Source organism: Euphorbia lathyris, chromosome 9 (assembly GCF_963576675.1).
Source record: "Euphorbia lathyris chromosome 9, ddEupLath1.1, whole genome shotgun sequence".
Classification (NCBI taxonomy): domain Eukaryota; kingdom Viridiplantae; phylum Streptophyta; class Magnoliopsida; order Malpighiales; family Euphorbiaceae; genus Euphorbia; species Euphorbia lathyris.
The window spans coordinates 31956712-31983399 of record NC_088918.1 but is presented as its reverse complement, the minus strand read 5'-3'; the positions used below and the strand labels follow the sequence as shown (position 1 = coordinate 31983399).

General features: G+C 40.0%; 1 protein-coding gene across 1 annotated transcript; it reads right to left on the bottom strand.

Annotated features, from left to right (window-relative positions):
- Positions 1-208: 208 nt before the first annotated feature.
- On the bottom strand, positions 209-2080 carry LOC136207188 (NAC domain-containing protein 87-like). Its single transcript, XM_065998494.1, has 3 exons — positions 1658-2080; positions 1304-1584; positions 209-1175 (listed from the first exon to the last, which is right to left on the bottom strand). The coding sequence occupies exons 1-3, from the start codon at positions 1824-1826 to the stop codon at positions 588-590; spliced, it is 1038 nt and encodes a 345-aa protein (XP_065854566.1). The 5' UTR covers positions 1827-2080; the 3' UTR covers positions 209-587.
- Between the last annotated feature and the right edge of the window lie 24608 nt (positions 2081-26688).

The following is a 26688-nucleotide window of genomic DNA, read 5'->3' as shown; positions in this document are numbered from 1 at the left end:
ATTTGTAGTTACTGATATGATCCATTCAACCAGAATAATTATAGAATTTGCAAAATTGTACTCCAAACATTATTTCATCAATAAATACAAATTTTGAAAATAACTTGTTATCTTGATCAGTTTCTTTCAGTACTTCTAATTAAATTCATCACAGAAAACAAAATTCAACTATGGAATTCGGTAATAGTAATCGAAAAAACTAAAGAAATTAAACAAAAAAATAAAATCCACTGATATAAAAGAATAAAATGTACATATAAACCTTCACAGCGTCGTTCCTTTCTATATCTGTTATAAAAAAAAACCGAATTCGAAAATTCAACACGTTGAATTAATTAAGCTATACAAAAGTATCAACTCTTCAAATCAAACTGACTTAAAACCAACTAAAAAAGCTAAAAATTTCCTAATTGAGATGATCAGAAGACTGTTTGAAATCACACACATATAGTATATAGTATATAGTATATGTATACATATATATAATCCTAATCCTAAAGAAATTAAATAGAACAAATTTAGCAGCAAATTCTAATGTGTATCTTGTATGATTAATTAATTAACTAATTAATGAATTAATCTGATAATCAGTAATCCCACAAGCCATCCAAATCTGCAATCGGACCGTCGTCAAGATCATCATAAACCTTGTTCCTTCCTTGCACCGATGAAATCTCCGCCGTGTTCACGTCCGTACTAATTCCGGTATCCTGCGAGAGCGTCGCGACCGAGTGATTATTAGATGAAAACTGTTCAATCTTGCACTGCTGTTGATCTTGCCTCGACGCAGCTATTGCTCGGAGGAAGGCGTGGTCGTTGTTTTCGAAGGCGGAATTCGAATAATAGACAGGTGGATTAGTCTGGAATGTGAAAAGAGGGTTTGAAGGTTGAATTTGGGGATAAAAAACTGAGCTTGAATTACAAGGTTGAAATTGAACGTTATTATTATTGATTGTTGTAGCCAAGTTTGACAAGTAATTCTCCTTCTCGTTTCCGCCATTGTTGAAGCTCGATGAGCTCGGTCTGGTATTATTAGAAGGCTCCATTAGAGGTGGAAGAGAAGCATAATCGAGGAGATCATCGTTACCAAATGAATTCATTCTCAACAAGTCTTCGATTGAAGTTCTTTTAATCCCAGTGCTCTTATGGAAAACCCTACACACAACCCATTCATCCTGTACATTTCACAAAATCAAAATTAAAACTTTAATTAATTCTTCAATCACACAAAAGCAAAGAAAGAAAGAAACTTTCTACCAGAAAATAATTTCAAAAAAAAAATGTAATTATTACTAATTATTACCTTAGCAGATTTAGGTAGATTGTAGTAAGAAAAATTGCCTTCAAGTCTATATTCATGCATAACCCAATTAGTTTTCTCTCCTTTAGGAGCTCTTCCTCTATAGAAAACAAGGGTCTTTTTCATGCCAACAAGACAATTTTTCCCCTTGAATATCTCCTTATCTTTTCCGGTGGCTTTCCAGTACCCGGCCACCGTGGCCCGGTTTGTCCTCATACCGGTTGGGTATTTTCTATCTCTCTGGCAAAAGAAGTACCATTCTTTCTCCCCCATCTTTGCTTTTTCTGCACAAATCAATTATAAATTATCAGAAAAACCCCCCAAAGAAAACATAAAATTACAATTAAGCTCACATACTTGGTAAATCCCATGGTTCACACTTATTCAGATCAACTTCACCAACAGCACAGGCGGTGAAGGTGTTATTCATGACTTTTTCTGTTAAATAATGGCTGATAATTTCTTCATCTGTTGGATGGAATCGGAACCCCGGCGGCAGATCGATCAGATCTTCTCCTCCTTCCATTAATTAGTATTCGATCGAGAGCTGAATCACTGTGTTTATATATATATGTATAGGATCAGAATGAAAAAACGAAGAAGTTGTGTGAAATGTTTGTAAATAGAGAAAAGTTAAGAAAGGAGAATAAAGGGAAAAGAGAGAGCTTAAATAGAAGAAGTAGCAGAGAAAAGATCCGTGGAGAACAAGGAACTTTCTGTTGTTGTATAGGAGAAGCCACAGATAGAGAGAGAATAATGTTATATTGTTTTTATTTAGTCCTTTGAATTTATATTTATGTCAATGTAATCCAAATTGAAGTTGATTTAATATCTCAACTAGTTTTTTTTTTTTTTATTGAAATACGGACCTAGCCCAACGGGGATCCCAATCAGGGTGGCACCTCCGAAAAGGCAAAAAACTAAATATATAAATGAAAAGATGAAAAAAGTATGAAACCAGTACAAAGAATATTTTAAGAAAATCTAAACATATCCCTGTCAAGAGCATTATCTCTAGCAAGAAGGAAGTAGAAGTCTGGAAGGGTATTCCACATTTATAAATCTCCGTAATATCTCAACTAGTTGTTTAGTGATATTTGTGAAAAGGGAAATGGTAATAGTTTAGTGATAATTTGTGAAAAGGGAAATGGTAAAAGGAGAAGAGATTTATAGGTGGGGGGACCCAATTGCATGTTTGCACCAATCCTTTTTATATTTGACATAATAAAAAAATGAAAGTGATTTAAAAAAATACCTAACCTTTAAGAAGAATGAAATGTATAGATTTATAAATGTAATAGTCTGAGTTCAAACCATTTGAAACAGTTTCAATAAAGCTGCAAACGGGTTTGCTTTACTGCTGTATCTGCCTGAATTTTGTCAATTTGGTTTTTGCTGACTTGCTTTATTACCTAATTTTGCTCATTAAATTTAGAGTAAATTATTAATTATATATTTTTATCTTATACTCAATCCCTTTCCTTGTGTATAAATTATTACAAAGTATTTCATATAAATTAAAAAATACAATTAATATAAAATTTATTAAAAAAAATTAATATAGAATCAAATTAATTAATTCGATTAATTAAAAATAAATTTGTTCTCCTATTATTATTGGGAAATATGTTTTGGAATGTTAAAAAATACATTAGATAAAAAAAAACTAAATTAAAAGTTTTTAGAAATAAACTGGAATAACTATATGTGAAGAAAAAACTAATTTGCTAATACGCTACAGATCCGACCCTTTCTCGGATATTTGGAAATCCATTTGGGCTCTAAAAATCCCTTACCGAATGAGGAGCTTCCTGTGGCTGGGAGTTAAGAACAGGTTGCTTACTAATTCGGAGAGATATAGACGGCACTTGGCGGATTCAGGTGCTTACAGTAGATGCATAGGCCATGTTGAAACTTTGTGCCATACCCTTAGGGATTGCTCTAAAAGTAAGGATGTTTGGAAGAAAGTTCTCCCGCCCCACATTCTCCCCTCCTTCTTTGCCAACTCTGAGAATGACTGGTTCTCTAATGGGGTGAATGGGAAGTTATTGGCTAACATGGAGAATGGTGACATTTTCTTTGCCATTATTTGCCACCAACTCTAGAAATGGAGGAACGAGAAGATCTTTGGTGAGAAGACTGTTTTTATTCAGAACGTTCCTGAGTTCTTCTCAAATAAGCTCCTTACCATTACTGAGAGCTTCAAAGGGGACCCCCTTGCCAGGTCTACCCAGAAAAAAGAGGTTCACCTCGTTGGTTGGAGCAGACCGAAGGATGGGGTGGTTAAGCTGAATACGGATGGCTCCTGCCTCAACAATGGAAGAGTCACGGCTGGATGTGTTCTCAGAGACGCGGGGGGTGCCTGGATGTCGGGTTTCACCCATAACCTGGGATTGGGCTCGTCATTTTCTGCGGAGCTGTGGGGTATTCTTTCTGGTGTAAAGCTTGCCAGAAATCTGGGTATTAAGAGGCTTTTTGTGGAGTCTGATAATAAGGAGGCCATTAGTATGATCTCTAATAATCATGCTATTTGTCTTAATAGCCAGAACCTTATCAAAGCTATTAGAAGGCTTGGCTCCTCCTTTGAGTTCTTAGAGTTCAGCCACATCTTCAGGGAACAAAACCGGATTGCGGATCGCTTGGCGGCGGCTGGGCATGAGGGGATGTTAGGTGTTACCACCCTTTCTGATCCTCATATCTTTCTTTCTTCTCTCCTTTTAGAGGATAGGGTTGGGGTTAGTTTTCCTAGGCTGATCCCAAGCTAGTTTTTGTCTTCGTGTTGTCTTTCTTTTCCTGTTTCTACCAAAAAAAAAATACAAAGAGTGTGTTTTAAAAGTTTTAAATTTTATTTTAATCAACTATTTAATTACCTGTTTTATTTTATTTTTTTACATATAAATATAAAAATGTGCTTAACTATATAAGTAAGAAACTTATTTTTTTAATTTAATCAACATTTTTATATTTATATTAAATTTATATAGTAGCATTTTTATATTTATATTAGTATATAAAAATTATACTGCTAATTTTTTATTTTTTTTTCATTTTATTTATTATGTAATATAATATCCTTTAAACTAATATTTCGATTTTTTTTGTTTAAATTGTATTTATTTTTATTTTATCTATAAAGTAGTAAAGATTTTTTTTTTTTGAAGAATGAAATTTATTTACAATTATTGCTCCAAAGAAGAGCTTTTTTCTCTTCATCGCGTAAGAGCGTCTCTTCATCGTGTAAGAGTGTTTTGGTCTAGGGTTCCTGTATTTTTTCCGATCACCACCATCTCACAATCACCATCTCACCATCATTTCTGTTTCGCGTGTCTTTCTCAAGAAAATGGAGAAAGAGCTTCGTGATTTAACCCTAGATAATGAGGAAGAGGAGATTCTCGATTTTACCATCGCTGGGGAAAGTGAAGAACCGGCACCGGGATTACGGTTTGTTGGTCGTTTCTTGACGGAGCGGCCGGTGAATTTCGCCTCTATGAAATCGAGGCTTGCGGATCTTTGGATGCCAAAACAGGGGATCGCCATTGATGAAATTAATCCGTATCTTTTCTCGTTCGAATTCTTTCATATTATCGATCGGGACAGAATTCTTACCAGAGGCCCATGGTCTTTCGACAACCATATGCTGATACTAGCGGAATGGAAGGCAGACGCAATACCAGAACAGGTTGAACTAAATTTTACACCAATTTGGTTGCAGGTATACGAATTACCCATGGGGTGTATGTCTGAGGCAATTAGTAAGCTTTTGGGAAATTTTGTTGGATCTTTCATAGAGTATGATGAGAAGAATAATGCCGAGACCAGGAGGATGTTTATGCGGATCCGTGTCTTAATCGATGTCCGTAAACCTCTGAAAAGAGGCAAAAGGATTAAGAAGGCTGCTGATGAAGTTTCTTTGTTGGTGTTTAAATATGAGAGGCTTAGTAATTTCTGCTATGTGTGTGGTCGCATAGGCCATACAGAGAGGTTTTGTGACTTGCTGTTCATATCTGAAACTCGGGAAATCAAGGCGGAATGGGGGGAATGGCTGAGAGCGCCGATACGAAGGGGTGGAGCTCCACATTTGTCAAAATGGCTGAGAGGTACTAATAGTAAAAGTTTGGGTAATCTGTGGCAGCCAGTAGGAAGTAATTGTGCTGGGCTGATTAAAGAGAATAATGTACCGGATATGATGGAGGAGGTAGCACGGGATGAGAATTCTGAGTTGGTGTTACAGGATGATCGAAAACGCAGGAGAGAGGAGTCAAGCACTAACATTTTGGGCAAGGCAAGTAGCAATATATTAATTGAGCAACTGAGTATGGACTCTGAGATGGTTTCTTCCAACAACCTAAAGGATAAAATGATCTCTGTTACTTCTATTTCGGCGAAGCCTGTAGGTCAGGCTCGCCGACCTCAATGATTTGCTTAAGTTGGAACTGTCGGGGCATCGGCAACCCCCGGGCAGTTCGTTCTCTTCTTGAGCTTGTTGTTAAGCCCAAAATATACCTAAAATATCATCGATAATTACATCAATATTGCTACGAATTTATGCTATTTATAACTGTTTGGAAAGCTTTTACTCTCGAATATGTTTCTTTCTTGTAAGGTACGTAAATATTTGGTAAAATCCAAATAGGAACGAAAAGAGCTTAAAAACAGAAGAAAAACCTTACAAAAGGAGTCAAAAACAACAAAGATCAATTACACCAAAACGAGGACAAAGACGAAGTCAGAAACAGAGAAAAATGCAAATTCTCAGCAGAGAATCCAAAATTCTCGGTAGAGAATTTGGGGCCGCGACAGGGAATCCCAAATTCTCGGTCGCGACACGCTCTTTCGTCCGAAGGCTGAAAAATCAATTCCCCATTCTCGGCAGAGAATTTCCATTCTCGGTAAGAGCAGAAATTCTGCCAAGTACAATGAACACATGTTAAAATCCAAGAAACGTGTTCGTTCGGGTGGATAAAGACGTCCTTTCACAACGGATACGATCCTTCACAATGGACACGACACTTCAATCACGACTCTTCAACATCTATAAATAAAGAGTTGATGGAGAGTTGAAAACACAATGAATGATGCGAGAGTTAGAAGAGAAGATTAGTGCAGAGTTTATGCAGAAACTCTGACTCAGAAATGAGTCAGAGATTAGATTTCGATTCTGTAAAAAGCAATATGATGTACACACATTGTTTATTCAATAATAACAAGTTTAGTAGCGTTTAGACATTGTTCCAATTTAGTTTTCCATATGAAGAACGAAGATATAATAAAACTGTTTATTGTGTATAGTTTGTAAATAGGTTTATTTTCATTTTTATATGTATGTTCTTTGTGTTCTTATGTACATGTGTTCTTCTAATTTTAATAGAAGTATCAAGTTTGATTCTTTGATTCTTTTTGTTTAAATATACGTTAACCATACAAGTTATACGAATACATCTGAATCTAAGTTTAAATGATACAATATGACTTTTAAAATGCATCTGTAATTATTTTTAATGAATCTGTATTCATTTCAGAACTATTTCTGAACATCTGACTTTTCATATATGTTACATGCTCATAAATTATAATCATTAACAAATATTGAACAAGTTCATGAACATTCATTTTATATGATAAATTCTAAATTTTGTTCTGTATATATGTTTTTCAATTTTGATAACATATCAACTTTGATTCTTTGGTTTTTTTTTATTAGTATATGTTAACTATGCAAGTTATTAAAATGAATCTGTATATAATATTAAAATGTATCAGTATAAACTTCAAACATAAATGTGTATATGATGTTTAAGTGAATCTATATATCATTTCATTAATCTGCATAAGTTTCAATGTTTCAGATTTAATATGCATAAGTGATTAATCATTTGATTTGTTTAATTTTCATTTGTTTGTTTTTGTATATAGGTTCGTTTTTAATTTTTCTAGTACATATGTTCTTGTTCATTTATGTACACATGTGTTATGCAATAAAACTTCATTTGATTTCATACTTTTAATTTTTCATTTATGTCTGTTCAGATTTCTACACTATTATCACATGAATCTGTATGAATCACTTTAATGCTAATAAGTTATGATCGTTATTAACTATTGAACATAATATTAAATTTTCATTTTCATGCAATCATTGTGTTTAATTTTAATTATGAAATTATGAACTTATATCGTGTTGATTATTATATATATCCGTATGAACTTCTTAAAATAAAACATACAATTTTTCATATGAATCTGTATCAATTCAAAAAAGGTTAATGATTAAGGTTAAATGTTTCATTATCTGAATGCTTATTTAATTTGAATAAAGATCATGTTTAAGTTTTAAGCATGAATAAATACCTACATGAACTTATGTTCATTATCTTTTGGATGATTAATTTACCTTATGTGACTTAATGCACATTGATTCTACATTAACTCTAATTAGGAATTTAAGGTTTCATTCCTAAAAATTTAATAAGGATAAACCCTTGGTTTTCCTTGCATTTAATGTTTTTCAATTAAGTTCTTAAGTGCAGGTACAGTTTATATTAAGTTCATGAGATAATTAGTCAATTAATTCACACAAACCTAGTCAAAATGCACCTAAACAGACGTCTATGACCAATTCTCGGCCGAGAATTATTAATTCTCGGCAAGTACAGCAAAAAACTGGTCCAAATCAGAGTGAAAAATTCTCTGAATTTCGCGTGCCGCGACCGTGGCTAGGCAATTCTCGGTCGCGACCCACGACCTGTAGGACGGGTATAGGCACAAATTTATCCAATTTTGCAACCTTTTCCTATTCCTACACTACTTCCTCACACCTATATTCATACCTCTATTTATCTATCCCTTACACAAACTTTACATCACCTCCTATTTTTCTCAAATTACACAATCCAAACTCTTCCCAGTACAATTAATTCCACACCATATCACCTTTACTTTTACCAAATTTTTACCTACCCAAAATACATCTTTCCCAAACCCTACCTCCATATCCTAACCCTTTTTCCACACCATGCCTAAACATAGAAAGGTTACTCATCAGGTTTCCTCTACCTCCATTCAGCCTTATTTCAGATGGGGTTAGGCACGTGGTACAAGCACTATTATGGACATCGTGCATAGTGAAACAGACATTATTGTATTGGTTACTCTTTCCTACTCTAAAAAGAATGAGCGGATTACATTTAGGATTTCGGTTAATATATGAAGTTGGGGATGACAAGATGAGTATTTGGTTTGGATATCATACAAAAATAATTTATTGTTAAGCCATCCATTTTCCAACCAATCCTGTTTGGACATACTTTGACTAGTTTGGATGGATTTAATCCTAAGCATGCTACTAGCCCGCTCATTAAAGATCGTTGGTTTTAGTGATAGATTAAATTGGATTACCTTTTGACAATTGAGTCCATGTTTCCGTTTCCACCAATAAGCACGTTCATATGCGTACTTTGATTACGAGTATTGTTTTGGATGCTACGAGTATTATGGATTAGTTTTCAATCACTTACTCCTAATTGTTGTTCGATATTGGATTATGCCGCAATTTTACACATCCATAGTGGTTAGCCACCGTTGGCTAGTTTTGCAAGTTCGATGTTGGTACTTCAAGTTCACATGGTAATGATATTCAGAAGGATGATCATGCGCACACACATTTTGGTGGGCATGAGGATGAAAAGGATGAAGCAGGTGTGGAAGCGGAGCATGTTGAGCCACAAACACAAGCACAAGGACATGTTGGTGATGAGCACAGTGTTGATCAAGTTCATTTGCGATACAAATTTTGAACCATATGAATGCACCAAACCGTCAAATGAATTTGCGGATAGATGATATTGTTGAAAACAATCAAGAAATGAGTTCCAGAATTTACGCGGTGGATGCCAATATCCATACTTTGAGAAGCAAGCACACATCACCATGACGCCAGTTATTATCATTTTTCCGTCGTCAAAATGCAGTGACCGCACCATCTCCACCGGGTTCCCTTCACAAGAATAGGTTTTATCTTATCTTTTCTCCACTCATTTATCTCTTATGTTATGTTTTTTATTACAATTTCAATTTCTATTTCTATTGGATAAAATCCATTTCATATTTCTATATTTCGTACAATTTTTCGTATTTTATCAATTTTTGCACCAATGAGGACATGGTCCAATTTAGGTGTGGGAGGAGATATTGCATATATCATTTTATTTTTAGTACAAATAATTTTTATGCAACGAATAAATAATTTTTAAATGCAACATTTGTTTCATGCAAATGCAACATATATTGCAACACAATTTATTTAACATTATTTTACATATATTTTTATGCTTATTTTTAGGTTATCATTATCGTTAGAAATAATATTTATATATGGGCAATAATATTTTTCAAATTTTTCACAAATCTCCGATACGATTTTAAGTAAAATTGTCTCGAGTGAATGTATTTTAATTAAATAAATTCTTTATTTTCAATCTCTATTTTATATCATGCAATTCATGATACAATAAATCTTATTTTAAGTTTTCAATTAGGTTTATAGGCATTAAATTGAACTAACAATTTTTTAGCTCCGTTTGATTTCGTCTTACATTAACACCAATTGAAGTTTTTAAGGAAACTTTAGCCATAATACATGTTGAATTTTAAGTCAATAGAGGATGAATGTGCTATCTTTCTTTTCCCAAGTTACAATTTCATGTTTCATATTAATTAATCAATTAGTTGAATTCTTAACTTTTGGCCACGATTGAGACCAACCTTATCACAATCGAGGTATGAAAGGGAAGAATAATTAAGTACCGTTTACTTTTGACCACGGTTGCGACCACCCTTATCACAATCGAGGTATGGAAGGAACGTTTAAAGCAAAAATTATAAGCGTGTATAAGTTTAAAGTAACGATTGCGTCCACCCATGGCATGGTCGGTACCTCTTAAGCAAACACAAAGCAATAAATACGTATAAAGTTACGATCAAGACCACCCTTATCTCGGGCGTAACTAAGCAAATAAATTAATCCTAAGTACTTATTTAAAATAATATATCTCATATATTAGTTTAGGTTTGGGAAAAGAAATTTTGTGCTTTGAAATGCCTTGAGACGAAAGACTCAATAACATGCGTGCTTATATCGTCCCGAATGCTTCAATTCAAAATTGGAAATACAAGACGAATGATATATCGTATATATTATACTAAGTTAGTTTGATATTTTGCGTATAAATTTGCCATGCGAAGTTAGTCTTTTCGGCTTAACTAATTTAAAAGGTAATGCCAAGATATATGTTTTATTTTCATAAAGAGATTAGTTAGAGAATAAATTCAGTGAGATTTTGCTCGGGACTAGCAAAAGATTAAGTGAGGAGATTTGTTAAGCCCAAAATATACCTAAAATATCATCGATAATTACATCAATATTGCTACGAATTTATGCTATTTATAACTGTTTGGAAAGCTTTTACTCTCGAATATGTTTCTTTCTTGTAAGGTACGTAAATATTTGGTAAAATCCAAATAGGAACGAAAAGAGCTTAAAAACAGAAGAAAAACCTTACAAAAGGAGTCAAAAACAACAAAGATCAAGCGGCTACCGTTAATATAGTCTTTTGAATCGAGATATAACTATCCTCAATACCAAACCGATTCATACTAATACGTGCTTACGTCATAACGCATTTCCTGAACATGTGCCTTCTTCGGGACGCGGAAAGGGACCAAGCGGGTCGCACAAGTTCATTCATACGAGATGACTAAGTCGTCTTTAGTTTGAATCGTTTCGATGTTTTGGGGTAGTTTGTATATCGGTTTAAGAGTATATATTAATGTATCGTTTCATTTTCTTTACATATTTTAGGATTAGACACGTATCATGGCAATTTGAAAACACGAACTGATTCATTTATCACATCAAAAATGGTAACGGGTAATCCTATGGCAACTTCTAAGGCTACTATATGCTGACACGGCTGATCGCGGGACCTCACAGGACCGCACAAATTCGCCCCTAACGAATGGATGGGGACCCTTTGGCGCCTTACTGTAAGGGGGAACTTACACTAGCCTCTTTCGAGCGACGAATGGACTCTCGCTAGAGGTTTCGTGGAAATTACCCAAAAGGTTTGCAATAATGCTTATGAATGCATACGAAAAGAAATAATACGATCCGTCCCTATTAAGGGCTTAATACACGCCTTCCGGAATCAAATTTCTCGCTTCCCCAGCAGAGTCGCCACTTGTTAGACGAGGTGCCGTGGCCTAATCTCCCGGGCGGACCGGAGGGTGGACACCTCATGGCGACGTAAGCGGTGATTGGCGCCGAAAGCAACCAATCGTGGAATCAAGCTGCTCGGCGGGATCGGAGCTCGGACTATGGAAGAGTCGCCACCCACGAATGGGAAAATGAACACCGATCCCTTGCGGGAGACCGGTGAGGGTTCGGGAAACTTAGGTACGAGCCGAGAAGGCTAGCTCCTTTCCGGAGAAAGGCTACTAGGCACCCCGACATCGCCCGGTTATGAACCACCGGCCTCCTACTCAGCGTGTTAGGCGATAACGGACTAATCGCATATTTCTTTAAGTTTAAAATTCATTTGAAACCTTTTCTTTCTCGTTTTGAAAACCGTTTTGAGCATATATTATTGAAAGCCATTTTGGTAAAGAATCACCCATTTACATCAGTTCAAGATACATAAGAGAGAGAGAGGGGGAAGAAGAAAGAATCGATTTGTTTACAATGTGATTTATGCTTCGTATTACACACTAACTCTAAACTAAACTCACTTCCCAAAAACAAGTTTATTTACATGGTTCGTATCTTAATCGCCGTTGGAACGATTTAGGTACGTTTCAAAACCCCGTTTAATGACGTTCACTCGAATCGCTGTTGGAACGACTCGAGCGCTCGAAAATGTTGAGATAAAAGTTTTAACAAGAAAACGTGATTAAGCATACAAGTCAATTTATTTTGTTCAAAAACCATTTAGGAAAACAATTCAAAAACTCTATTATTTACAACTAAAAGCAATTTTAATTACAAGGTTCGCTTAATCCGTCGTTGGAACGAATTAAGGTTTTAAAACGTGATGTTTTAAGAAATGGTTTAAAAATGTCAAGAAAACATTATTTATACTTTAAGAACATCTAGAAAAGCTTTAATTTAAACAAACAAATTAAACTCTCTTTTTTGTAATTTATTTTCCCCTTTTCACTCAATTAATCCTTACTTGAATATAATTACAACAATAAATGAACTAAACCAAAATTCATCAATTGAAAACTAATTTAAAACATATATCCCCAAATGCCAAAAGAATAAAGAAATGAACATATACATATATATATACTTATATATTAAAAAATAATGACATACATATAACTTTGAAAACCAAGTAAATGATACCACCTAATATAGCTAAGTATATGTATAATAATGAAAATAACACTAAGTATGATATACTATAATCAAAACTCATGAAAATAATGAATAAAGTTTACAAATACGAAAATAGCTTTCGGTTCAAAAATAGAACTTATATCATAACCCCAAAAATCAATTAATCGTCCAAAAGTCCAAAAAACTATACATATATACTTATATATAATTTATAAAATCAAATCAATATAAATCAAATTCTTAATATAGAATAAATAGATATATAATATGTAAATAATAATTATATAAATTCAAAGTACATTTATCAAATATTTTACATAATTAAATAGAGGTATATTTAAGAAGAAATGTTAAAAGAAATAATAAAAAGGCTCAAAAATGGAGTTCCAGCAGATTTACCGACGGAAAATCCGTCGGTAAACAACAATCAGTGACAGAAAAAGAAGAATTACAGAAACAGTCCACAACTTTCCAGATTTATTCAAACACCTTAAATTAGATCTATTCTATCGTTTTGGAACTCCGAACTACCAAAAATGGATCATAGTCTATAACGGAGGTTCTTAAACGATGTTTTTTTTTATTTAAAACGTTATTTAGAAAAATTTTCTAAAACTTATAATTACAACGTTTTTAATACCCGAACTACCTTTGAATCGGATCACGGTTCGTATTGGGATATTAAAACGAGGTTTTTATTTTAAAAACAAAACCGAACGTTTATCTAATACGAGACGAAAATTAAATAAATACGAAAAATTAAATAAAACGTGATAAATAAATAAATAACTAAATAAATAAAATTATAACATAAAAATAAACAAATAAATAAAATAAATAAAATAAAATAAAACGAGTCTAGTCCTCGGATAATACCTCAAGTTCGGTATCTGACAGTCGAAGTCGGTCGATTCCACGAGTTGTGATTTTCCGGTGTTTTTTTATGTTTTTGATAAAATATTTAACTTTTTGGAGATTTTCAATTTTTAGGAAAAAAATGTTTTCTCCCAAAAAAATCAACTTTCTCTCTCTAGAAAATATTCTAGTGTGAGAAGCTCTCCCAAAACCCCCCCTTAAATGCATTGGGATCCGTGCCTTAAATAGGCAACGGATCCCGGAAGCTTTGGGCGACGCCCAAATAAAATTGGGCGTCGCCCAAAGCCGGTTGGGCGAACGCCCAACATGGTTGGGCGAACGCCCAACTATCGTTGGGCGTACGCCCAACTTCAGTTGGGTGCACGCCCAACTGACGTTGGGCGTTCGCCCAACAAGCGTTGGGCGTCCGCCCAACGTCGCTGGGCGCTCGCCCAGCAGCTTCCGGGGGTGCTTGCCCGTCGGGCGTGTGCCCCGCGCTGTCGGGCGCGCGCGCCCCACGGTCGTCGAGCGCGCGCTCCGCGCTGCCGGGCGTGCGTGCCCAGCGGGCGTCGAGCGTGCGCCCCGCGCTGCCGGGCGTGCGTCCAACTGTCGTCGGAAACGCGTCGGCTGCCGCTAGGCGCTCGCACCACGTCGCTGAGCACTCGCGAGCCGTCCACTTGACGACCGCGACTCACAGTAACTTTTCCTTTCTTATTATATATTTTTGTTTTAAAACTTCCGGAATCAACCGCTTCGCCCGTCTTGTTTACAGGTTTTCGTCACAGGTCCTCCGACTCGGTGTCTACAGTTGCCCCTACTTTCCTATTTTGACAGTGATGTGTGTGTTTTGAAAACGTTTTTTGCTAACGCAACACATGCAATGTAAAACATATAAAAGTAAGAGACACGTAAAGAGTAGGAGGAAGAATACCTGATCTCCATGCCGCATGCTCCGGCCTTGTCTTCGATCTTCGCCTTGGTTGTCCCGTCCTTGCCTCTGAATCGACTGCAGACGAACGCTCCTTCCGGCGACCCTAGTCTCTAAATCGACCGCAGATGTATAGCTCTATCTAGCGACCCTAGTCTAAATCGACCGCAGGTAAATGGCTTTTTCTAGCGACCCTAGTCTAAATCGACCGCAGGTAAATAGCTTTTTCTAGCGACCCTAGTCTAAATCGACCGCAGGTAAATGGCTTTTTCTAGCGACCCTAGTCTTCACATCGACCGCAGGTAAAGTTGCTTTTTCTAGCGACCCTAGTCTTTATCTCGACCGCAGGTAAAGTTGCTTTTTCTAGCGACCATAGTCTTTATCTCGACCGCAGGTGAAGTTGCTTTTTCTAGCGACCCTGGTCTTTATCTCGACCGCAGGTAAAGTTGCTTTTTCTAGCGACCCTAGTCTTTATCTCGACCGCAGGTAAAGTTGCTTTTTCTAGCGACCCTAGTCTTTATCTCGACCGCAGGTAAAGTTGCTTTTTCTAGCGACCCTAGTCTTTATCTCGATCGCAGGTAAAGTTGCTTTTTCTAGCGACCCTAATCTTTATCTCGACCGCAGGTACTCTTTCGTTTTGAAATTAATCATTCAACCCTAATCTCCACATCGATCGCAGGCGTCCTTTCGTTTGCGTATCTCCACATCCATCGTTCGACCCCAATCTCTACATCGATCGCAGGCGTTTTCATGTATTGCAGACCTCCAAATCGAACATCCGACCCTAATCTATACATCGATTGCAGGCGTCCTTTCGTTTGCATATCTCCAAATCCATCGTTCGACCCTAATCTATACATCGATCGCAGGCATTTTCTTGTATTGCAGATCTCCAAATCGAACATCTGACCCTAATCTATACATCGATCGCAGGCGTTTGCTTGTTTCGCATATCTCTAAATCAACCGTTCGACCTTAATCTCTACATCGATCGCAGGTGCTCTTCGTTGATGATAGCTGGGCTTTATCACTCGTCCGAGAGTTGGAATTGAGACCTCGTCCAAGAGGTTTTGACCGCAGTCGCTTTGATATTTGGGCTTTATCACTCGTCCGAGAGTTTGTGACTGCAGTCGCTTCATGCCGTAGACTGGAGTCCGTAGCGTGGCCTGTGCCCATTGATAATGTCGTAGACCACAGTCCGTAGCGGGGCCTGTGCCCATTGATAATGCCATAGACCGCAGTCCGTAGCGGGGCCTGTGCCCATTGATAATGCCGTAGACCACAGTCCGTAGCAGGGCCTGTGCCCATTGATGATGCCATAGACCGCAGTCCGTAGCGGGGCCTGTGCCCATTGATAATGCCGTAGACCGCAGTCCGTAGCGGGGCCTGTGCCCATAGATCGAATCCTAATTTGCCTATCGAAGCCCGCCTAGACTTGCACAAATTTCGTGGAGCTATCCAAGTATTTCTGCGTGCGGCTTGACTTAAGTCACGCCCATCATCTGGTGAGTATTGTATAACCTATTGTAGTGATATGTATGCACATGATTATGAATGAATGTATATATATCTTCCCTTTTTTTTTCTTTCTCCTTTTTTACATTGCTTCCCTCCTATTTTTCTTTACAGAGAGGCCTCCATTTTATGGGCCGAAGAGTACAGGAGGGCGTGGCGGCCGGGCGAGGAGAGTCACTACGGAATGATGACGCTCAGATCATACATCGTTATCGAAAGATGGAGGATGAGTGCTCCAGCTGGGAGGAGCGAGGCCGGGTAACTGAGGAGAGGAGCCATGTGGATATAGAGGTCCAACGAGCTACTGAGGAGAGTTTACGGATTGCGGTAAAGGGTCATCGGGTTGCCGAGGAGGCCTTAGCCGAGGAGTGGGCACCTTACTTCAGAGGCTTTGATTCGTTTGAGGGCTTTTGGGACTTTGGGGTTCCTCCTCCTTGATAGTCCCGTCGTTGTTTTGGTTTACGACTTTATTAGTACTACCGTGATGTATAGTGGGTATATGTGAAAAAGATGTTTGTGTAGGCTTTTTATTTGGTGGTGGGGAAAAGAAATGTATAACTCATGACTTGTAATACCATGCATTCAGTCGATCATAATCATTTCAAATATTCTCTTCGAATACATTCATGCCTTTATTTATTTACAAGCAACAGAAATACTTAGTCACTTACACATTATTTCCATAATTGCTCAAGATATAACTACTGTTACCAGGACCCGCCTTTTTTCGGTTTTTAGGTCCCAGCGATTTTTCAACTCTCCTTTTATTATCCCAGAATTTTCAAATGAGTTCCCTTTCGGGTTTTCACCCATTGGGATGTCCCTTATTGTTGCATAGGCCGCCCTTTGCGGGTTTTCGACCTATCGGGATTTTTTCTTTCTTTTTTTTTACGAAAAGTATTTCTTAAGCCTATCCATATTGGTAGGTTCGGAGAATTCCATGCCGTCCATAATAGTTAACTTCACCGCTCCTTTGCTTAGTATCTTCTTCATGAAGAACGGCCCTTCCCAGTTTGGCCTAAACTTGCCCCTCGGGTCGGTGTGCGTCACACGGATCTGTTTTAGCACCATATCCCCTTCTTTGATGGGGCTGGCCTTGACCTTTTTGTTGAAGGCTCGGGCCATCCTTCGCTGATATAACTGCACATGGTAAAGGGCCTCCATCCTTTTCTCATCCACCAATGCTAACTGTTCATACCGCTTCTTCACCCATTCCGTCTCGGGAATCTCTGCTTCTACTGCGATTCTCAACGATCGCTTTTCAACCTCAATCGGGAGAATGGCTTCTGCACCGTATACCAAGGAGAACGGCGTTACCCCAGTTGACGTTCTAACTGTCGTGGGATAAGCCCATAAAGCGAGCGGAAGCTGTTCGTGCCAGTTCCGATGCGATTCTACTGTCTTTACGAGAATCCTTTTAAGGTTCTTATTAGCTGCCTCAACTGCGCCATTAGCTTGCGGACGATACGGAGAAGACTTATGATGTTCAATACCGTACTCTTAGAATAGACTTTTCACTTCTCCTTGAAACTGGACCCCATTATCCGTGATCATATGATGAGGCACTCCGAATCTGGTGATCAAGTGCTTTTCAATGAACTTCCTCATCTGTTTAGACCCCAACTTGCTAAATGATTCTGCCTCCACCCACTCGGTGAAATAATCAATAGCGACTGCAATGAATTTGTGCCCGTTCGAAGCATTAGGCCTCACCGCTCCGATAATGTCAAAGCCCCAAGAAACAAACGGCCAAATGGGTGCTAATACGTGCAGTTCCATAGCTGGTAAATGATTATAATCTCCGTGGATTTGACAATCATGGCATTTCTTCGCATATTCGTTACAATCTCTTTCCATGGTGAGCCAATAGAAGCCTTGCCTTATAATTTTCTTTGCCAATACCGCCCCTCCCATATGGGCTCCACAAATTCCTGAGTGTACTGACTCCATTGCCTCACGGGCTTCTCCCGCATCCAAGCACCTCAGTTGTAAACCATCGGTGTGCCTTTTGTAAAGCAAGTCGTTGTGGATGACGAACTGCTGAGCTAACCTTCTAATCACAGCTTGATCCCTAAGTTCCGACTCTGCCGGGTAGGTTCCACTCTTCATGAAGTTTACGATATCGAAATACCATGGCTTTTCATCTGCCCCTAATAGCATTACGTCTTCGTAGCACGGTTTGTGAGATCTCTTCAATACCAAAGGCTTCGAGGCCAGGTTCCGAGGGTTGTCCCAAACTGACACCAAAGTGGCCAAAGCATCCGCTGCCTGGTTTTGTGCTCGAGGAATATGATAAAAACGACACTTGCTAAATCTTTGCACCAACCCTTCCAGCTGGTCTAGGTAGGGACGTAGCCTTTCTTCCCTCACTTCCCAGTTTCCTTGTGCCTGTTCGATGATCAGCTTTGAGTCGCCCCAGATTTCAACATATGATGCTCCCAGTGCCGCTAATGAATCCAACCCATAGATGCACGCTTCATATTCGGCCATATTATTGGTGAGAGGGAAGGATAGCTTCTTTGCCATTGGGATCCTTTCTCCTTCTGGTGAGATGAGTAACACTCCTACTCCGGCTCCATTTGAATTAACTGCTCCATCGAAGAACATTTTCCATGGTATGACTTCAATTGCGTTTAAGTGCTCATCGGGGAAATCATAGTTTATCTCTTCCTCTTCTGCGTTCAGGGGTTGGTTGGCCAGAAATTCTGCTACGGCCCTCCCCTTGATAACCTTCTTCGTTACATATTCAATATCAAACTCGGACAAAAGCAACAACCATCGGGCTAGTTTCCCTGTTAAAGACGGAGTTCGGTATAGATACTTCACGGGATCCATCCGGGAAATAATGATCACTTTGTAAGATTGAAAATAGTGTCGTAGTTTCTTTGTTAGCCATACTACTGCCACACACGTCTTTTCGATCATGTTATACTTAAGCTCGTACTCCAGGAACTTCTTACTCAGATAATATACCGCGTGCTCCACACCAATGTCCCCTTCCTGGGCCAGCATTGCCCCGATGGATCGCTCCTCGATCGCTACATAGAGGAGAAGCGGTTTTCCCAGTTGAGGCGGTCTCAGAATAGGTGGATTAGACAAATAGTTCCGGACGTTCTCCAAGGCTTGCTGACACTTATCATTCCAAATCGTGGGTTGATCTTTCCGTAGCAACTTAAAGATTGGCTCGCAGATTGCGGTGAGTCTTGCTATGAACCGACTGATATACTGAACCTGCCCTAGAAACCCTCTCACTTCTTTCTCATTCTTTGGTGCCGGCATTTCTTGTATGGCCTTCACTTTATCGGGATCTACCTCAATTCCCCTGTTTCCGATTACATAGCCTAAGATTTTCCCCGATCAAACGCCGAAGAAGCACTTTTTCGGGTTTAACCTTAGTTTGAATTCTGCAATTCGGGCCAAAAACTTCTCGAGTGCAGCGAAATGCCACTCTCTCGTTTCTGACTTGACCATCATGTCATCCACATAAACTTCTACCTCTTTGTGTATCATATCATGGAATAGTGCCGTAGCCATTCGCTGGTAAGTTGCCCTGGCATTTTTCAAACCAAACGGCATCACCCTATAGCAGTATGTTCCCCACTCAGTTGTGAATGAGGTTTTTGCTTTGTGTTTCTCAGCCATCTGAACTTGCATGTAGCCCATGAAACCGTCCACATTCATGTGTAAGACGCTTGATGCTGCACTGTCGATTAACACGTCAATATGAGGCAACGCGAATTCATCTTTGGGGCACGCCTTGTTAAGATCTCTATAATCGACGCACATTCTCACTTTGCCGTCCTTCTTTGCGATGGGCACTACATTTGCGACCCAAGGGGGGTAGTCGATTACTTCGATGAACCCTGCTTCTAACTGCTTCTTCACTTCTTCCCTAATCTTATCTGCCCATTCCGGTCTCATGCGTCGGAGTTTCTGCTTCACGGGCTTCGCGTCGTGGTATGTTGGAATACGGTGAGTTACGATTGATTGATCAATTCCTGGCATGTCTTCGTACGTCCAAGCAAACACTATTTCGTATTTTTTAATTACTCTCTCAAATTCTTTCCTCTCTTCAATAGTTAATTCTTGAGCAATTTGTATAAGTTTAGGATTTTCATCCGTACCAAGATTGAAAGTTGACATTTCTATTGTATTGATTTCAAATGTAGGCATGTTATATGAATGAGAATGCATGGAATGATCACGATCAACATCAAGCAAGTAAGCAAAATCAAAATTCATTTCATTGATAGTGTTGGTGAGTACATCATCAGATTCAAACAAAGCAGTAATACAATTTTCATCATCAGGGTTCTCGGGTTTCTCATAAGTTCCGGAGGTACTGGGCTCGCCCACCGCTCCCACAGTTGCTTCAATAGTGATGACCTGCTCCTCGGCATTCAAATCTAACATCATGATCTCCTCGATGAAGCAGCTTGCCTTTCCTTTGCCCCAGTCGGTGACATCATTGAAGATCTCAAAACCTGGCAGAATCTTTCCTTCGGTGCTAGTCCATGACTCGAGAGTCCCCGAATAAACCTTTCTGTGCCCCTCGTTCACAAAATACTTCCTTAGGCCCACCTTTCCTTTACCACTTGTGTTGGACGGACCTCCCAGCTCATATCCTAAACCCCTCCGGGTTTTCTGACTCTTGAAATCCGGAAATTCTGGCAACCCTTGATGGTATGCTCCCAAGCCCATACCGGGGATGAAACCCCCCTTCATCATCTTCACCACATCGGTGGTCATGCTAGACTCGTAGATCCCAGAAACTTGGAATCCGGAGAAAAGCTGAGGCTCAATTCCCAATGCCGCCACCGAGCTCAATTTTTCCGCTCTGATCGTCACTATCTCCTCCCCGAAGGGGAATTTGATCATTTGATGGGGCGTGGAGGGCACACCTCCCAACTTGTGGAACCATGGGCGTCCCAACAACACGGCAAAGATTACCGAGATATCCAGCACCGTGAATTCTGTTTCCTCCTCGTGCGGCCCCACTTTCAGCTTGGCCTTAAAAACTCCTTCGATGTGCCTACGGCTATCATCATAAGCCCTGATCACAGTTTTCGAGGCCGTCAGGTCCCCTCTTTCTACTCCCAGCTTAGACAAGAGTTTCAGCGGGCAAACATTAATGGCCGATCCATCATCGACCATCACACAGCTAGTCTTCTTCCCGTTAATTTCTGCTCGGATGTATAAAGGCTTGTTGGGAGCCTTCCCCTCTTCTGGGAGATCCTCGTCAGTAAACGTGATTTCGGTCTTCTTTCGGGCCATAATTGCTCCTACTAACGCTGTCGGCTCAGTATCGGTAGAAATAACCAAATTCTGCAGCTCTTTCATCAGATTTTCACGGTGGTACTTGGAATGGCATAGGACTTCCCACACCGTAGACTTAGCTTGTGTTTTCTTCAACTGCTCGAGGACTTGGTCATCTGGCTTGGGAGCCGATCCTTCCCCTATCTCAGTCTCCACCATAGGTGCCTTTCCCTCGGCCACTCGACCTGATCTTGTCATGACGGCGATTTCCGGCTCATCATCAGATTCATCCAAATATTGATAGGAATCCTCCGATCAGTATCCTCCTCATCCGAGGAACTTTCCCAAATATCCACAATCATCAGATCCATTACATGAGGAACGTTTGAATTCAAATAAAAAGGATCCGCTGATCCATACAAAGCCCAGCCTATCAAATCATCATAATCCCTGAGGGATACCCTACTCATCCTCCTTGCCGCCAACGGAATTGCGCCTCTCTGTATGCACATAAGTTGCACCTTATCACTCATTGTTTCATGACACTGCTCATAGCGGTGCCTCCATCTCCTAACATAATCCACGAATGGTTCCTCGGGGAATTGCCTGATCCTATCCAGATCCTCCAGGGATCCCGTCCATGGAACATACATCTCATATCTCGCCACAAAAGCACTCCTAAGCGGTATCCAATAACCCATTTCCTCTTCTGATAGGCCTTGGTGCCACAACAAGGCTTCTCCCATGAGGGTTTCCGGGAAATGTTCATGTAATTCGCATTGAGGGAACCCGGCGTCATACATATGGTTGCGGAATAACCTCGCATGCTCAACAGGATCTTGGTATCCACCATACCTAGGCATCGCCAACACTGCCTCGGGTGTTTCATAAGAGGGTGAGTCCGGGGTTTGCTCCGCCAGCATCCATACCGTATACTCTTTGATAAACCTCTTTGTCATTGCCGCCCAATCGGTCTTGACATGCATCGGAAGTGACATATACCACATCAACGGCTCACCCATCAATGAATTACAGAACAAACTGGTGATCTCTTCTTCCTTAAAACCCAAAGGCCCCATGGCCGACAAGTAGAAGTGAAGGTGTTCCATGGGATCTTTGTTGCCATTATACTTACTGACCCTCGGTAGCGGACGCTTGATAAGTCCGATCTGCATCGCGAAGCGCTCTGCAGTCCTGTCCTCAGCTCTTTGGTACTTTTCTAGAAATAAATCTGACAATCGATCCCAATCATGCTTGCAAGAGTTGGGTAATGAGTGGAACCACCCCAAAGGCTCGCCTATCAGCGAATGGTGGAACCACTGAGCAATCTCGTCCACCCCGAAGGATTCAACAAACATATCGCACATATATTCATGCAAGTGCACATCGGGATTCTCTCCACCACTAAACAGACCCAATTCTGGCACAATAGTCTGAGACGACCCTTCCCTGATCTCTTCAGCACTATCTTCATCATACGGTGCTCCACCGTCCAAACCTTCATCCATCGGTTCACCTTCCTGTTCCTCGCCAAGGAAGGACACATATAGACCATTTCCTATATTGCCTTTTTCATCGGAGTCCAGCAACTCCTCTTCATTTTCCTCGAAGGATTTCATCACTACACTTTCTTTCAGACCGAATCCGATCATGCTCACCCTATGATTAGGCAATGGATTAGGCCTAGTGGAAGGGTTTGCTGATGAAGGATCAGCTATCTTTTTCTCCTCAATCAAATCTTGGATCTCGTGCTTCAACCTCTCACAGTTCTCAATAGTATGCCCATAACTACTGTGGAACTCGCAGTATCCCCTTGCCTGTATCTGCGGAGAAGGTAGTGCTTTGTTATAAGGAGTAAGAGCTTTCAACAACCCCTTTTTCTGCAATCGTTCGAAAACTTTTGCGTAGGTCTGATCAAATTTGGCGAACTGCCTCTTTTCGATAGCATTAAGATCAAGCACTTTCACTGCTGCAGATTCTGCACTCGCACTTGGCCCTCCGGCACTATATCCAAACTTCGTCCACTTGGTATACGCCTTTTTTGGTTCTCCATCCCCCTCAACTGTCAAGGCGCAGCTATAAATTTGGTTGAAATCGGTAAAAGGTATGTACCGCAGCTCATTCTTAATATACGGCAATGTGTTACCGACTACCATTCGGATCTGATCCTGCTCAAGCGGCTTCTGCTTCATAACCGTGGCCTTGGCTCTCCATCTTTTTACAAAATCGGAAAAAGATTCCCCAGTCTGTTGCTTAGTGCTCTCTAACTCTTTCAAAGTAACCTCAAGCATGGTGTTGAAGCTATATTGAGCGATGAATGACTTTGCTAACTCCTTCCAATCTCTCTTCGTCACCATTGGCAACGCATGAAACCATGTGAGGGCAGCCCCCTCCAGATAAGTGTTAAACAGCCCCAAGACTTGATCCTCAGTCAGGATCGTGTGCTTCATCACAGCAACATACTGATTCATGTGAGCAGTAGGATCTCTAGATCCATCGAACTTTTTCATGTCCGGGAGCCGGAATTTCAAAGGCAAAGCAGTTGCCGATAAACAATTCTTCAAGTTATAAAAGTCTTGGCTCCCGGAACTTCCTCCACGTAGATCCTGCACCTCCTGAGTGATGTGTTGCTTCCACTCCTCTTCCTTAGCTTTCTCTTTCTCAAGCTGCTTCTGGATATAATCCTGATAGTCGTCCTCATTCCCAAAGCGGGGACCATCGTTCACCTCGTTCTCAGCGCGCTTACTGCCACTCTTGTTGTCCTTCAATGCCAGCTCAGCTAGCTGGGCCAAAATTGCGGCCAGCTGATCATTGATATTGTTCACAGAGTTTTCCAATTCGGCCACCTTTTCGTCGGTCGCAGACATACTGGCTGAAGACTGAGTATACTCGGACGAAGATGATTCCGAAGCCACAACTGCCGATTCAGAACTGTCAACCTGTAGCTGATCAAACTGCCTGACTAACCGGTTACTCTCGCGAAACCACAACCGCTTAATGATGAAGTCTGCGCGAACGATATCCATTAGTATGTATGCATGATTTTATATGCATGATTCGTGGTGTGTGCGTTTATTTATTTACGGATATATAAGATAAGAAGAACAAACGTTAGTCTAATTTACACGTATCACAACATCTCTCTTCCACCCTTATTCCTCCACACACTCGATGGTCCAAGTCTCTTTCCTAGGATTTTGGTTTGGGGCTCACCTTGCGGTCCAGGGGACGCGTGATGCCGACGATTTATTGCGGAAAAGTAAATCACTCATCAGACAATACAGTTCGTTTTGACGTATCAACGTACAGTGACTAAGAAATCGACCAAATGGATTACCCTTTCAAATAACTCGTCTTTCGTTATTTCGCGAGACGCATTAGTTCGGGTTTTGATTCCCTTTTGAGCGTATCTCGGATTTAGACATGGTACGGGTTATTTTTTTTAGTTCAATCGTTCGTTATTGGCAATGACTCGTTCCCTTTTATTCGCGTGGGTTCGTGTCTCGATTTTTGGATTACGACGGGATCTTTTGGATCTATCGAGAGACGTAACCACATGTTTATTTAGTGATGAAATCACTTTTTGGATTTTATTTTAGGGAACGGACTCATCGCGTAACGTGTTTGTTTTTAGCGTCAAGAATCTGCTTGCTCGTTTTAGCTACGTGAAAAGACGGCGAGTCTTATTTGAGTGCACGATAATCTTTTGGCTAGCAACAAATTTTTATTTCTTCCAATTTATGGGATATACCATCCTAGCGTGGTTATAGAAAATCAACGTTTCGTTTAATCGCATGCTTATTCGAAGCAGGGATATTACCGTTCTCTTTCATTTAGGCACGAGTCAAGCAAACACGCAGATCGGACCATATTTCTTGTAGTTTTGGTAACGGTCGAAATGATCGAGCCATTAGTCAAAGCCACAGTTTCGTCCATATGGTGCGATTACGCGGTTTAGCTTAATTCGGCTTCGTGATTTTAAGCGGTGTACATACCCGTTCGAGGCACGTATTTAACGACCTTGGTTCATTTTCTTTAACTACTCTCGGGATTGACATATATCGTAGATATAGAATGATTTTGGTCGTTTCATTTTCTTTTATTTTTTTAGTCACTTTTGCGGACACGTCCATTTCTCTTAAGAACGACACAAGGCATAACGTAAGAGTTCGTCTTTTATTCGGAAGGGACGGGCCACGTTTTGTGAAACTCTTTACGTTACAACGGGGTCATTCAAAAAAGAAATGTTCTTCGTTTTCGTTCTGTCATAATCTCGTTTTATCCCAACCTATTTAAAGAATGTGAATAACGGCTACCGTTAATATAGTCTTTTGAATCGAGATATAACTATCCTCAATACCAAACCGATTCATACTAATACATGCTTACGTCATAACGTATTTCCTGAACATGTGCCTTCTTCGGGACGCGGAAAGGGACCAAACGGGTCGCACAAGTTCATTCATACGAGATGACTAGGTCGTCTTTAGTTTGAATCGTTTCGATGTTTTGGGGTAGTTTGTATATTGGTTTAAGAGTATATATTAACGTATCGTTTCATTTTCTTTACATATTTTAGGATTAGACACGTATCATGACAATTTGAAAACACGAACTGATTCATTTATCACATCAAAAATGGTAACGGGTAATCCTATGGCAACTTCTAAGGCTACTATATGCTGACACGGCTGATCGCGGGACCTCACAGGACCGCCAAATTCGCCCCTAACGAATGGATGGGGACCCTTTGGCGCCTTACTGTAAGGGGGAACTTACACTAGCCTCTTTCGAGCGACGAATGGACTCTCGCTAGAGGTTTCGCGGAAATTACCCAAAAGGTTTGCAATAATGCTTATGAATGCATACGAAAAGAAATAATACGATCCGTCCCCGTTAAGGGCTTAATACACGCCTTCCGGAATCAAATTTCTCGCTTCCCCAGCAGAGTCGCCACTTGTTAGACGAGGTGCCGTGGCTTAATCTCCCGGGCGGACCGGGGGGTGGACACCTCATGGCGACGTAAGCGGTGATTGGCACCGAAAGCAACCAATCGTGGAATCAAGCTGCTCGGCGGGACCGGAGCTCGGAGTATGGAAGAGTCGCCACCCACGAATGGGAAAATGAACACCGATCCCTTGCGGGAGACCGGTGAGGGTTCGGGAAACTTAGGTACGAGCCGAGAAGGCTAGCTCCTTTCCGGAGAAAGGCTACTAGGCACCCCGACATCGCCCGGTTATGAACCACCGGCCTCCTACTCAGCGTGTTAGGCGATAACGGACTAATCGCATATTTCTTTAAGTTTAAAATTCATTTGAAACCTTTTCTTTCTCGTTTTGAAAACCATTTTGAGCATATATTATTGAAAGCCATTTTGGTAAAGAATCACCCATTTACATCAGTTCAAGATACATAAGAGAGAGAGAGGGGGGATAAGAA

What these genes read in the sequence shown, in the direction of transcription:
- LOC136207188 (XM_065998494.1), bottom strand. Translation starts at nt 1,826, where the DNA reads ATGGAAGGAGGAGAAGATCTGATCGATCTGCCGCCGGGGTTCCGATTC. An exon ending in TGAACCATGGGATTTACCAA is followed by an intron (nt 1,585 to 1,657) that starts GTATGTGAGCTT and finishes TGATTTGTGCAG; the next exon opens with AAAAAGCAAAGATGGGGGAG. An exon ending in ATCTACCTAAATCTGCTAAG is followed by an intron (nt 1,176 to 1,303) that starts GTAATAATTAGT and finishes TGAAATGTACAG; the next exon opens with GATGAATGGGTTGTGTGTAG.